The 14,019-nt window shown below is 38.0% G+C and overlaps 2 protein-coding genes across 8 annotated transcripts; both read right to left on the minus strand.

Annotated features, from left to right (window-relative positions):
* Positions 1-475: 475 nt before the first annotated feature.
* On the minus strand, positions 476-10,582 carry hnrnpul1 (heterogeneous nuclear ribonucleoprotein U-like 1). Of its 7 annotated transcripts, none has more exons than XM_043264634.1 (17): positions 10,459-10,582; positions 10,070-10,202; positions 9,283-9,478; positions 9,007-9,171; positions 8,126-8,318; positions 7,953-8,023; positions 7,725-7,864; positions 6,699-6,798; positions 6,501-6,631; positions 5,821-6,087; positions 5,463-5,585; positions 4,304-4,432; positions 3,230-3,398; positions 2,648-2,899; positions 2,417-2,559; positions 2,162-2,332; positions 476-1,308 (listed from the first exon to the last, which is right to left on the minus strand). In XM_043264634.1, the coding sequence occupies exons 3-17, from the start codon at positions 9,440-9,442 to the stop codon at positions 1,201-1,203; spliced, it is 2,322 nt and encodes a 773-aa protein (XP_043120569.1). In that variant the 5' UTR covers positions 9,443-9,478; positions 10,070-10,202; positions 10,459-10,582; the 3' UTR covers positions 476-1,200. The 7 variants fall into 7 exon arrangements, with proteins under 7 accessions (XP_043120569.1, XP_043120570.1, XP_043120568.1 ...); XM_043264635.1 differs by having other exon boundaries at positions 6,501-6,613; positions 10,070-10,205; positions 10,459-10,473; XM_043264633.1 differs by having other exon boundaries at positions 10,070-10,205; positions 10,459-10,473.
* Positions 10,583-11,682: 1,100 nt separating this feature from the next.
* Positions 11,683-13,885, minus strand: opa3 (outer mitochondrial membrane lipid metabolism regulator OPA3). The gene is made up of 2 exons (XM_043264803.1): positions 13,592-13,885; positions 11,683-12,600 (listed from the first exon to the last, which is right to left on the minus strand). The coding sequence occupies exons 1-2, from the start codon at positions 13,731-13,733 to the stop codon at positions 12,269-12,271; spliced, it is 474 nt and encodes a 157-aa protein (XP_043120738.1). The 5' UTR covers positions 13,734-13,885; the 3' UTR covers positions 11,683-12,268.
* Positions 13,886-14,019: the final 134 nt, after the last annotated feature.

The raw sequence follows: 14,019 nt of genomic DNA on the forward strand, positions 1-14,019 counted from the left end.
TGTTCATTCTCCAACTCCCCCAGAGTTAATAAGTTGAGTTTTATCGAATCCATTCAGCCGATCTCCGAGTGTGGCAATAGCATTTTTGGCATAGCTTAGCATAGATCATTGAATCCACTTAGACCAGTAGCTAGATAGAATAGTTCCTAATCATATCGGCCTAGAAAATCACAACTTTTCATTTCCCGATGGTCTTAGTACATAACATAATTATAGAGAGTAAAGTTTTAAAAATAGGAGAAATATTGGTCATTTTTGAACGCAATGCTACTGGTCTAATCGGATTCAATGATCTATGCTAAGCTATGCTAAAAGTGCGACCGCCAGACCCGGTGATCGGCTGAATGGATTTAAAAACGGTAAAACTCAACTCTGAGGGAGTTGGAGAAAGAGCCCATTTGCAAAAAGTGTTCCTTTAACAACAACACTATCGTAAATCATGTTTGAATTTTGTTAATCATCATCAGAGTCGCGGTAGTGTTTAATAATTTAATTCTCAAAAGCAACAATGGATTGAACAGAACAGAACAAATAATGACATTCGATATGAACTTAACGGTTCCGAAAAACTTTAATCAGGACGATCGACCTTTCGACGCTCTTTAAGACGAATAAAACGTTTTAGTTCTCAGTGCAACATTTTTCAACATTCAACAACATCCTGCGTGGCTGTGACAGCAGCGAGTATATTAAACACTAAGTATCTACAATTGAAAGAAAAAACATACTTAACATGTCTTAACGTGTTAAATTAAGACTAAAAATAGTTGATATGATAAGCATCTACATTCCAAATTAAATGGAATTTATGCACAACAAAAACTTGTTTTTGGCAAAACAATCAGTGCTGAGGGAGCGTCTCACAGTTTCTACACCTGCAGGCTGTTTGTGGTACTACAACTACAAGCACCTCGACATAACGATATCTTTACACATACCAGAAATCCGTCTTATTGCTGCTCGTATTTCAAACATTTGGTTTGGTTATACTAATTAGTATAATTGCACCAGTGAAGTTTACACTGAGCCATTCAGTTCAATCGACAAACCTTGACCTAACAGTCGACTCACTATGTCTTGGAAAAAAAATGTGCAAGTGGTTTAACAAGACGTGTGGTAAAGGTAGTTAAAGTGGAAGGATGTATTTTCAGTACTGAAGCTTTAACGTGGCTGTCTGCGATAACAGAGCATACTTCCTGTTTACTGTGAGCCGTGTGAACTCTGGCCGCCCTGCTGTCCAGAGTAATTCCCATACTGACCGTAGTACTGGTTCCACAGGTTCTGATTCTGGTAATACTGCTGCCACTGCTGTGCGCATTGGAGAAAAACATCACACATCAACTTTTATTGCTTCTACATATTGATCTTTATGAATACAGTTTAACATTTTTAATCCTATGATCTAATAAAGCAAAATGTGTTTAAATGTTACAGGACACAAAAAAATATTCTACAACACACTCTAGGAACATTTAGAAATAAAGCAAACAGACAATTATGAAATATTTGAATATACTGTATTTATGAATACACAGTACAGTAATGCACTTAGAATCTAAGTCAGAATGTTTAAAAGTAGAAAGCTTGTATTTGTTGTTGCTCAAGGTTACTCGATAAAAGTAACGTTGCTGAAATTTTCCAATTAAGATGGAACTACTTTTCTAGGTGGATGTAGATGGAATGGACGAAACAAACTCAGCATTATTTAAACACTGACTGTGATATCACATTATTATTATTACTTCCAAAATGTAATCATATGGAAACCAAGCCAAAATAAGTAGTTGAAAGTGAAAAAAACAGGTTATTCTATCAAAACCAAACAAATATATCAATGAACATAAATTGGTTGCGATGCAACATCTGAAGTCATTTTGGTTAGATCTTTCTTTCTTTTCTATTTTTACAAGGAACCCACGTTTTGGTTGAATTGAAATATTTATCACTAGGGTTGTGGTGAACAGTGGTGAACTTCTGAAAATGCCGAAATTCATTCATTTACATCCACGGCACTAAACCCATTTATAGATAGTTGATGGATACATTCCCATTTTGACCAAGAAAAGCAGATTAGAAGCTCTTAAAAGTGTTATTTTACAGCCTATCAGTTATCAGAGCAAAAGTTGTTTCATAGAATCATGCAACATTCATTGTAACTCACCTGTTGGTACTGCTGATTGTAGTTCTGCTGGTTATATGATTGTTCAGATCCTCGACTGTCATGGTCATATTGCCCATAATCTGGGTATCGGTTGTAATTATAGCCTTGGTTGTAGTTTCCTCGGCTATAGTTGCCCTGGTTATAGCCTTGATTGTAACCCTGGTTATAGCTCTAATGCAAAAAATGTGGAAACAAACATAAACACATCTAAAAAAGACATGTCTAACAGAGATACCTGGCTGTTCACAGACTCACTCGGTCATATCCCTCTTTGTTATAAGAGCTAAAGCGGTTGCTGTTGTAGCTTCCCCCAGACTGATGGCCGATGCCGTATCCATCTCGCCCGTCTCTGTGATTCCCACCCCAGCGGTTCTGATTGTATCCATCATGGTTATAACCTGACAAAAGCAGAGAGCAGGATGACGCCTTGAAAAACACTAACGGCAGACTTTTGAATAAGTTGACACCCTGCTAAGTTCAATTCACCTCCCCCGTAGCTCCCTCCAGATCCTCCTCTGTTCTGAGGGCCTCCTCTCGACCCTCTGTGGTCGTCGTACCGCTGGAAGCTGCTTTCACGTCTCCGGCGTTCCCAGTTATCGAAGCGTTTCTCAGGAGGAGGCCCAGCCTTCCAGCCCTCCTCGTTGTACCGTTTGACCAGCTCACAAGCCTCTTCTCTTTGGAGCTCAACGAAGGTCACTTCATCCAGAAACTCTCCAGCCTCTGGCAGCGCAAAGTTGGCTTCGAGGGAAAGGGGAAAGAAGTTGAGACAGATTACAACACCAGAAAGAGAAACTTTCTGATAAAATTCTATTGCAAAACATTGCTAAAAGAAGCCTTGCAAAAGAAGTCAATTACGAGCACTGCTGCCTACCAAGCGCGACCTCAGAAACATGTTAGGAAATAGGGACGTGTCTTTTACAGTGGTGTTCAAAATTATTAGAAGACTTAAAAATGGTTTTAAATCAGTCCAATCGAAGTAAGGACAGAGGTCGAAGACACAAACTCTTTTGTTGATGAAGCATTACATGTGTCTTTAAAGTGTATAACCAAAAAGCTAAATTGTTTTACCTTTCATTTCGAAAACGGCATGATCAGGCACATCCTTCCCTTCTTCACAGGTTTGCTTGAACGTTCGCTCTTTTAAATCCTCGTCCGTGGGACAGATTACAATAGCCTTGCGTTGAAATCCTTTGAAAGGACGCATTTTTCGTCTCTGGGCTGATCCATATACATTTGTCTATCGGTAATGAAAAGAGAGAAGTAAAAGCTGTTCATTATTGTTTTTTTTGAGAGGCATTGTTTTTCCCTGATTAAATCTGGAACCCTGCAATGAAGTGAGAGTGTTTTTAACTTTCTGTCCTAGCACCAGCTGATGCACCCTTACAACACTTGAATTACAGGTGTCTGAATTCTAAATTACTTTATGTGTGTGTGTGTGTGTGTGTGTGTGTGTGTGTGTGTGTGTGTGTGTGTTCTGTGCACCAGAACTTCAATTGTAAAATGTTAAACTTTAACTATACATTTATGACTGCATATTTTCCACATTTTTAATGTCAAAAGAATAGAGTTTGCCACATGACGATAAAAAAAAGATGTGCATAGATGTATAATAATACAAAATGTAAATTTTGATTTCATGATGACTTTAACTAATTTTACACCATTAGTAATAATTTTGATTATGGAATTATAAGGTGTAAGAGATCATTTTATCACCACTTTGTGAAAAATAAACTATGTACCAAAATATTAAACTATGTTCTATGTTTAGCAAAATCTGATTATAGTACTGTGCTCCATTGGCAGAAAAATACTAATACTGCAGAAATGTTAAAAGAACAAAACACCAAGAGAGAAAATATTTTATTATTATTTTATTTTTTTACTCAGAGCCAGTGTGTGCTTACAGGAAGAAAAAAAAATATTTCCTTGACCATGGGAACGTTTTCTGACTCACGTACAATAACCAGTTTAGCTGTAAATTCAACACATTAACTAATGTTATTCAAATAAATGTGATCCATACGCACAAAATATTTCAAATGTAGGCTTCTGAAAATGTAATAAATAACACATTAGAAGAAAAACAGAAGTCATTCGCAGTTGTCTTCACCGGGAGTCACATGAATGTGTTTGCAGTACCTGATCTAAGATGTAGTTCCGTCTTTTGTGCGCAGCGATCTGGATCATTTGGTTCAGGCACTGAGTGGCCTGCTGAATCAAGGTGTCCCAGCGCCCAGCATAGTTTCGCTGGCGACGTAATCCCATCACCTAATACCAGAACAGAACCAGAAAAAATTAGGTAAATGTGAATTAATGTCTATCAAAGATTGTACAGCATCCACTATTTTTAAATAAAGCAGTTAAATCTGAAATGACATATTTAGGCATTGTGATAACTGAAAGACATAAAGGATGTATCTTGAACTTTGACCCGGCTATATTAAAAGCCCAAAGAGGATTTAAAGCATGGTTGCAGAGAGACCTTAAGAGTCAGAGTACTGCTTGCTAATGCGGAGGCCATCTCCAGACACATGCTGCACTCTCCTCTATATGTGGACAACAACATTTGTAAATCAGTTGATAAAATCCTCTTAAATTTGGTTTGTAAAAACTAAATCCATTATGTATATTAATGGTGCCTTAAATATAAGGTTGTTTTTTTGTACTTTGTCTTTGGCATAAATAATAATAGTAATATTAATAATAATAATAATAAAGAACCACAAAAGTTTTTTTTTTCCACATATGGGGTTGATAGGATTTTTTTCCTTTTTGAAATAAGTCTTTTATATTGACCATGTATTTGATAAAAAAATATAATAAAAAAACTATAATAGGGTGAAATAGTTTTATAGTTTAAAATAATATTAATATTATATATAATATTAATTAATAATATTTTAAAAATACTATTTTGATTTACTTTATTATGTAATTTATAATAATGTGATAAGTAAAAAAACAGTAATCATTTATGTTTATGTATATACATATATATATACATACATATATATACATACATACATACATATATATATATACATACATATATATATATATATATATCCTGGCAGACTAAAACTTTCATGTTTTAATTTCATTAATTAAAAAAAAAGTTACAGACTAAACTTTTAAACTGTAAAATGTATATTTTACATAATTATTACATTACTAATTCACAAATAAGGTAAAAAATAAATAAATAAAAACTTTTCCATTTGCCTGCACTTGTTTTTGGACCCAAGAACGTGATTTCTTTTCAAATGTGAACCAAATAACCCATTTAAGCTGGCCCTACCTTCATTTTCTCCATGATGGCGTTCGTGCCCAGGATGTTATATTTCTTCTCTGGGTTCCTCTCTGCATGCTTAGTGGCCCATGTGGTTTTACCGCAAGCAGGAAGACCAACCATCATCAGTACCTACACACACAAAAGTGATATTCTCTGGACTGTAGACGCATAGACATTTATACGAGACCATATATACTGTTGTTCAAAAGTTTAGGGGACCTATACTTTGTTAATTTTATCAAAAATGTCAAATGAGATAATGTCTATCTTAAATATGTTACGTAAACAAAGTGAACAATGCAAAACTATCTATGTAAGTCTAATGCTTACTACTAACTGTACGGAGCTGATCGGGAGTATTTACCTCACAATCAGATTTGCTGGTGGGACCAACAGTTCCTCTGACCCTGTCCTCTATGTTTACAGCCCCAATCAAAGCGTAGCCATCTTGCAAAGGAAAGAAAGATTCTGCTCGCTGGCCGAAGTTAAAGTCAACAGAGCAGTTCTTCACAAGGACGTGAGGGTACAGTGCACGACCACACAGCTCTTCTTTAGAAATGTGAAATGCCACATCAAGCCACTTTCCGTTCTTTGAGAAAGCCATTTTCACCTGCTCATGACTGTTAAAGTCCTGCAAAAGACACACATGAGACTATACATCCATGTCAACTGCTTCATTTAGGTAGTTACTTATTTTTATTTTGGATTTCTCGCATTATTCTCTCGATTACAAAACCTAAAGATCTGCCTGCCTAGACAGAACTCATCATACATTGGGTCCCATCCGACTGTAATCCAAACAAATTAAATTAGAGCACAGGTAGGGCCATTTTTTGCCAGACGCAAGTTACCAAAACAAATCAATCCTAAATTGAGCTTCCCAAATACCCTTTTACTCGTATTCATCGCTCTCTAATACTCAAGCGAGGTGTTACACACTGGATAAAACTAGATATTGCTAGAACGAGACCATTCCTAGACCGGGTTTCGCAACCGAGACACCGATTTAACAGATTCCAAAAGATAAGTAAGAAAAGGCCTCACAATATAACATCCAATGACATCGCTTTCACCAAATTTCTCTCCGTAATCTTCAAATTTGCAACAGGTAGACTTTTTCCCCGTTCCGCCGTACCCATAAGAGAACGCCTCCTCTCCTGAAACAAAGCCATTCCCTGCGTGAAAACACAGAAGGATCGTTTCTATGAACAAACCCATGCGAGCGTACTTGCGATCCCTCACCGAGCTGCGTGCTGCAGGAATCCAGAGACCACCCGACTCTCACGACATGGGGGTCAGGCTCACTGCCGGGAAGATGCTTGACCGGCATATACTCCATAACCTGAAGACAAAGAAAACTATTAAGATCTGTTCACCTAAAAAAGAAAATTCTGTCGCTGGGAATCGCTCTCCCTCGTGTCAAATACGTACGACCTTCGTTCGTCTTCGGAACACAAATGAAGATATTTTTGGATGAAATCGGAGAACTTTCTGACCCCGGCAAAGTATTCTTCGTAAAATAACTATTTTAACTATGTCCATACTATGTTTCTAGACTTTGAACAGTGTGTGTTGCCGTCTATGGAGGGTCAGAACTAGAAAGCTCTCAGATTCATAAAAAATATCTTCATTTGTGTTCCAAAGACAGATTAAGGTCTTATGGGTTTGGAACGACATAAGGGTGAGTAATTAATAACAAAAATATTTGGACTGTACACATCCCTTCCATTCACAGTAACATCCTTTAAATTAAATCAAATCACCTTAATTTATTTGTACACCTTTACTTATCCCCAGCTAAGCAAGCCAGAGGCGACAGCGTTAAGGAACCAAAACTCCTTCTGAGACAGAATGGAGAAAAAAAACCTTGGGAGAAACCAGGCTCAGTCGGGGCCAGTCTTTCTCAGTTCAGTTTCAAACTCAGCCGTGTCAGATTGTCTAAAGGACTAAACTACCATTTAAAAAATGTTGGAAAGAAATTTGTACTTTTATTCGGCAAGGACAGATTTTTTTCATATTACAATGTTACAAAAAGTGTACATTTTAAAATATATTCAAACTTCTTACTCTACAACAAAAGGTCTTTTTAAAGTTTTTTTTTTGGCCATTATGCTTTGGCAAATTATCTGTAAATGAAATAAAAAAAAAAAACCTCTCTTTGCCTCATATTACCATTTGGACAAATAAATGCATACTTGGAAAGACTAAGGATATAAACATTAAAAAAGTATCATCGACCTCATATTTTTGAAAGGTAACGTACATTACCTTTAGCTCATAGCACACGCGTCCCTTGTTTACGCCGTACGTTGCTCGCGCTCCGGACCACAAGTAAGCAAACCCCTCGATGGTCAAAGGACAGCCGCTGCAACGGTCCCGAGAGACTTTGAAGTGCAAGTCACAGTTATCTGTCAGGATTTACAGAAAGAATTTCATTATTATCGCAATGCAGAGATATCATAAATCATAATTACACAAAAGAAAGTCCTCCCGTACAAGAGTCAAGGACCACTAGCGTGCCGTCAAACTCTTCCTCGTCCTCTTCGGGTGGCAAAGGTGAATGGGACCTGTGGTAAAACACAGGAAAATCACAATGTAAAGATAACAGCGCTCTTTAGTGTGCATTAAGTCAATATCCTAACGCTGAAATAGAATTTAAAAAAATTCACCTCCTGTCTTCGCGGTTTTCGTGATAGCTGTAACCGTGGCCTTCATCATAGCGCCTCTTGTGGCCACAATGCGCACGTCTGTCCTGTTCGGCCTTGATCTCTGCGCTCTGCTGGCTCTCCAGGTCTCCAGATGGCTGCTGTTCCCGTTGCTCCGTCTTTATCTCCTCCTCATTTTTCTCCTTTACTGGTGCCGCTTCATAATTTATAAAACGATACACATTCAGCATATAGCAGAGATCAACACGAACGCGGCTTGGGATTTGGTTTAAAAGTTACTCATTTCGATGAGTCAGTCTCTTTCTTTTGAGAGTGAATAACTCTATACACGGCGCACTTTCAGATTAAAAACCCTGCAGGGCGTCACATGCTGCATGAAAGGTCAAAAAAATCCATAACAGGAGCCGAATGCTATGTTGTATCCAGCTGTCATATTCACTGTGTACTTAAAGTAATATTACTTGGAAAATCTGACTTGTACACAGATTCATCAGACTGCCGCGTGCACTTTACTTCCTTTTATTTGTGCATTTAAAATGTTTTTATGGGTCTTTATTTGTGTAAACAGAATGTGAAAATTATTTGTTTCATATTGATTAATTTTCAAATCATTTAATCTGAATTAGTATACATTTTCTAAAAAAAAAAAAAAACACTAAAGCATGCGTTACTTGCTACCTTTAAACCGAATTATTTATCATATCTCTTTCTGCACTTTTCTTTTTCGGTCACCGGACAAAGAAATCTCCATTATCAGATGGACAGAAAGCTAGAAAAGCTAGCTAGCTAGCTAGAAAATATCATAACCCCTAAGCACCGAGTCGCAAAATTCAAAACTGCTGATGAAATGCATTCAAACCCACAAATGCCAGTTGCAGTCTTACCCTCTTTGCGGATTGTCTCAACGGTTTCCGGTTGGACATCCACAGTCTCGGGTTTATTTTCATCTTTAGAGACTTCAGGAACACTGGGGTCTATATAAGGGCCCTCTTTCTCAGCGGCCATCTGCCCTCGGTCAGAACGCTCATCATCTCCAGCCTCTGCGACACCTGTCAAGGGCAAACATGCAACGAGTTCACAAATGTTTCACCCTAGTGCGTCCTCATCATCAGTAGTCGAAGCATGCATCAAACGATCTTCACGCATGCGAACCCGACCACCTGCTCCGGTCTCATCGTTGCAGGCGAGTTCCTTTTCGGCCTCCAGAGCCTCCTGCAGCCGCTCCGCCAGATCCACTTTGAGGCCTCGGGTGTCCAGCCCACGCTTCTGTAACTCTTCTCTCAGCTCGTTCACTTTCAGTTTCTTCACATCCACACTCATTACGCACGACACAGAGAGCAGCTCTCGCTCCGAAACCTGCCGCAATGTACCACAGTTGTGTTCAAAACATCAATACATGCTGATGCGTATCCACTCTGGTGTCTTAGAACATGTTAGCTTGATTTTTATCATCTGTCTAAACCGGTCAACAGCTGACTGATTCAATATACCGGTCTCACAAAATAACCAGCTCAAAAACCAGTCATCATGTTTCACAAACCAGCTACCCCAATTCATGCTAGTCTCAGTTTGTTGCCATAGTCTATCATCTTTAATTTGTTGATGACCACTTGGACCTACTAAGGTAGAAACCAGCTATCATTTCCCAAAACACAGCTACCCATTTAAACCGACAGGGTGGGACATTTTACCCAGCTAATTTGCTAAATAGTGTGCAAACGTAAGTTGCGTAATGCGGCGAGTGCGCGCTAACAGGCAAGTCTACTGTAATTCATTCGCGTTATGATGTGATATAACGAGAAATGACACATGAACGCGTCTGGTCAAGCTATGAAGCAGGAACATGCCGGCTGAGCTAACGTTAACTCGGCTCGTGTAAATGGACGTGCGTTGCTCTAACGCAGATTCTAAACTGTTGTGTCAGTTAAAAAGGTGTCGCGAGCTTACCACAGCACAAGCTCTTGGTTAGTTGAAGGAGAGTGTTTGAGTGGTGTAAACAACACAGGACAGCGCCGGCTTCATGACAGGGCAGCAGGAGACATACTGAACGGTGTTGTCCATAGTGTTTGAGTGCTGCCACCTACTGGACACACATAGAATACACTGACGCTTCAGTCACGATGCGTTTCTATGCTATTCTTTGCTTAGCGTCTACTAATGCTACTCTTGCAATCATACGCAGTAATAATAGTAATAATAATAATAAATAACATCATATGTGTTTTTAAAGAAATCGAACTATTTCGTACACGAACTATTTTTGCTGGCAGAACTAAACTGTCTTAAGTAAAGGTCAAGTTTATTATAAAACATCTTAAAAAGCAACAGGCACTGACCGAGGTGTCGCCCTCTTGAAGACGGGCCGCTGGTTAAGCTGGTTCACGCCGGTCCTTCGCTTGTGCTTACGGCGCCAAACAAAAGAAACAAACAAAAACAAAACTAAAAGTTACGCAAAAGCCTGAGGGGGGAAAAAATGTTGTAAGCAATGATTTAAAAAGAAGATAGCGTGGAGCAGGGGCGGGCAGCGTGTTTTAGTAGGCCCCGCTGGATCATATTAGACTCAGATAATCAATTTTCAAATATTCCAAGCAAGTCAGGTAAATATTGCTTTCAGATCAGGAGCTCCGTGTATTCATTTCGGAGCGGGAGGACATGCACTGTTAACATTGGCTTACTTTAGCAAATAATGAAAAACTGGCCATAAAAACCAGTCGCGGATTATTTGGAAATCTGTATTTAAATCGCCATCACATCACTCCAGAGCTGCACAAGGTAATAAGCTTTTTGGTAAATGCATGACAGAAACGCTTGCAGTGAACTATGCCGAACACAGGGGGGTCCTTTGCGGGTCCTTAAAAACCATTCAGTTACACTGTTTAACTTCAAGGCCACAAAAACTCATCTTCAAACGTGCGTTTTCTTTCTAGAGAGCAACCATATATTTGTGTTGTGTTTACTTTCTATCATTATTCATTTAACCTTTTTTTATTACACTGAATTGTATATTAGTTATAATTAAATTATTATTTAATAGTATAGTATTACTTTTATATTATTAATTCATTTTTTTAAAATGTAATATAAAAAGTCTTATCTTAGGTTTCAAGGGATGTTTGTTTTCCTGAGAAAGAGATAAGAATGTTTATGGAAATTCAAGGCTTATGGGATGATGTTGTGAATTTCACTGCCTTTGCCTGTGGCATAACTTTTTGAATAAAAGCGTCTGCTAAATGACTTACTGTAAATGTGTGTATATATATATATATATATATATACACACATACATACATATATACACACAGGTATATAAAACAAACACTGAAAAAAATGCAATAGACGTGTAGAATTTCAAAACTACTGTTTTTAAATCTGTGATTTTTTTTTTTCTTCATTTTTTAAATTTGTCTTTACAGAACCTTGAATACAGTGAAAACTGAAGGGCTAAAACTTTTGGATGTGATCATTTGAGAATGGAATTTCATAATATTTGACAATGTACATGATATTTTCACAATTGTAATACATTCAAGATATAATAAAAAAAATTAAATATCAGAAAATCAGAATATTTCACTTTATTTTACAATCATAAATATACACCCATATACACATGCCATATTAAACACAGCTGTCTTTTAATGTAACGGGGATTTTCTTGCAGGACACACAGAGACAGCTCTCTGTTTCCTATATCGAGGGACACATCCATATTTACTATATGGATTTTGTGATTCAAGTATCGAAAACTCAAGTGCATTTTCAAATCATTAATAAACGATCAGCATATTATATGAAGAAAACATTATGAAATCAACCTCCAAACCGATGAGCGGTCAAGCACTGGCGATGGTTTAAAGAGTCATCAAACAACTAGAACCTTCGACTGAAAATGGCATCATCCAACCAAACATAACGAAAAAATGTGATGCTGGTGACCAGTCACTCAAAAATCACACACAAACTCTCTGTTCCTTCTTCGTTTGTACAGCTTTGGGTTCCGTTGTTTGTGTGAAATGGCCGAACCAAGACTTTGAGCGTGTGTGTGTGTGTGTGTATATATGGCAGTGCTGCACCACTACTGATATGTTTTCATAAATCAGTCTCTTTGCCCTTCTTAGAACAGGCGTATTTTAGCGATGCATGTCGTTACTTGTTACTTGGAGCGGCCGGGAAGGACAACAGAAGTCTATTAACCTCTCTGATCTGGGCGTCCAGTGTCTCTGTGGCTAGCGCAAGCTCTCCTAGTTGTGTCTGAAGGCTGTTAATGTTTTGTGCAAGCTCCTCTTCTTTGCGCCTGGAGTTGGTGGCCTGGCGGCTGTACTCGAGCACCATGCAACCTCCGCCGATGAGGAAAATGATAGCTTCCCCGAGCAGCTCTGCTCCGAGCTCTGCAGCTGCGTCTTCATTCAGGGGTTTGATGGTGGAGCCACGGAAACCCATAATTCTCATCTTTGTTCTCATCTCGATCCAGTGATACGCTATGGGGAAAACAAGAGGCACCACGCGTTCAATTACTTTATTTCAACAATGCACTGTAAAAACACACTTTGGTTTTACCTTCATGCTTGTGGTGACCAATATATAAGAGACACTACAGCGTAAATAACATCATAATAAAAAGAGACTTTGATAACTATTATCACGTTAACTAAAAATGTAGATATGTGGCACGTTTTACAAACAAGACTACATGTAACCAAAGAAAAAGCTTGTATTAGACATTGATATTGGTTTCATTTTATATTTAATCATAAATAAATTAAAATGTACAAATATGTTAGATAACGATAACTAAATATTACTTAGTAAAATTTGACCCTGGACCACAAAACTAGTCATAAAAGTGTATTTATGTCAATATATTTGTGACAATAGCCAAACAACATTGTATGAGTCAAAATTATTGATGTTTCTTTTATGCCACAATCATTAGGATATTAGGCATCCTGTTCCTTTAAGATAATTTGTAAATGTCCTACTTAAGGTGGTGATTTTTTTTTTTTTTTGCACCCTCATTCCAGATTTTCAAATAGGTAACGTTAGTTGTCAAATATCGTCCTATCTTAAGAAAAGAACAGCTTATTTATTCAGCCTACAGATTATTTATAAATGTCCTTTTCAAAAACGGACTGGTTTTGTGGAGAAGGGTCACACATTTTCAAGTAAATTCAACAACCAGCAAAAGGCACTTTCAGTTACTCGCTATAACCTCAATGACAGTTGAGTCCCGCCCCTTTAAGCAATCCCGAATCTCATTTGTCTAAAGGGAACCTTCTTTCTAGCATCTCATTGGTCTCCGAGTAAATCTGTTGTTGAATACACCCAATGATAACACCGCCGCAGTCGCGATTGGCTAAATAGCACACACGATCAAACCGCTATTGGCTGTGTCTTCCCCTCGACGCTTACGCATACAGAAACTCTTATCATATGGACTGGCATCATATCTTTAAACACGAACAACCTTACCTTGAGCTGGAGGAAGGCAGATATAATTCTTAAAGAATTCGCTTCTCCGCGCCCCTGCTTTTATCCTGTTAGCCACCGGTTTGCTTAATTGTCGTACGCCCAGATAGAGCAGCTTTGCAATCGGAAAGGCACCGACAACCATCTTGGCGGAAAATGCGTCACCTGTAGAGGCGGGAGTATAAAGACGTCACGTGGACGACGCTCCTGCGTAATATTAATGACGCAACATTAATATTCATGAGATCCAGAACGCGCGTTTTGCGCAATATTGTCACTATTATGGTTTTATTAGTTTTTATTTGAAGTTAAAAAATATTACTCTAACCGGCCTTTATTTAAAGAGAATTCCCCCGTTTCTCACGTAGTTTATTTTTAATAGAATATTAACATTTTTTACAAAACAACGTAGTCTTAATAGCTCTAAATTA

Source organism: Puntigrus tetrazona, chromosome 18 (genome assembly GCF_018831695.1).
Source record: "Puntigrus tetrazona isolate hp1 chromosome 18, ASM1883169v1, whole genome shotgun sequence".
Taxonomy (NCBI): domain Eukaryota; kingdom Metazoa; phylum Chordata; class Actinopteri; order Cypriniformes; family Cyprinidae; genus Puntigrus; species Puntigrus tetrazona.

Excerpts from the sequence above, each read along its gene's own strand:
- hnrnpul1 (XM_043264634.1), bottom strand. The coding sequence starts at position 9,442 with ATGAGTGTGGATGTGAAGAAACTGAAAGTGAACGAGCTGAGAGAAGAG. Across the intron at positions 8,024-8,125 it reads GAAAACCGCGAAGACAGGAG|GTCCCATTCACCTTTGCCAC; the intron begins GTGAATTTTTTT and ends GTTTTACCACAG. Across the intron at positions 4,433-5,462 it reads CCATCATGGAGAAAATGAAG|GTGATGGGATTACGTCGCCA; the intron begins GTAGGGCCAGCT and ends TTCTGGTATTAG.
- opa3 (XM_043264803.1), bottom strand. The coding sequence starts at position 13,733 with ATGGTTGTCGGTGCCTTTCCGATTGCAAAGCTGCTCTATCTGGGCGTA. Across the intron at positions 12,601-13,591 it reads CTGCCTTCCTCCAGCTCAAG|CGTATCACTGGATCGAGATG; the intron begins GTAAGGTTGTTC and ends TTTTCCCCATAG.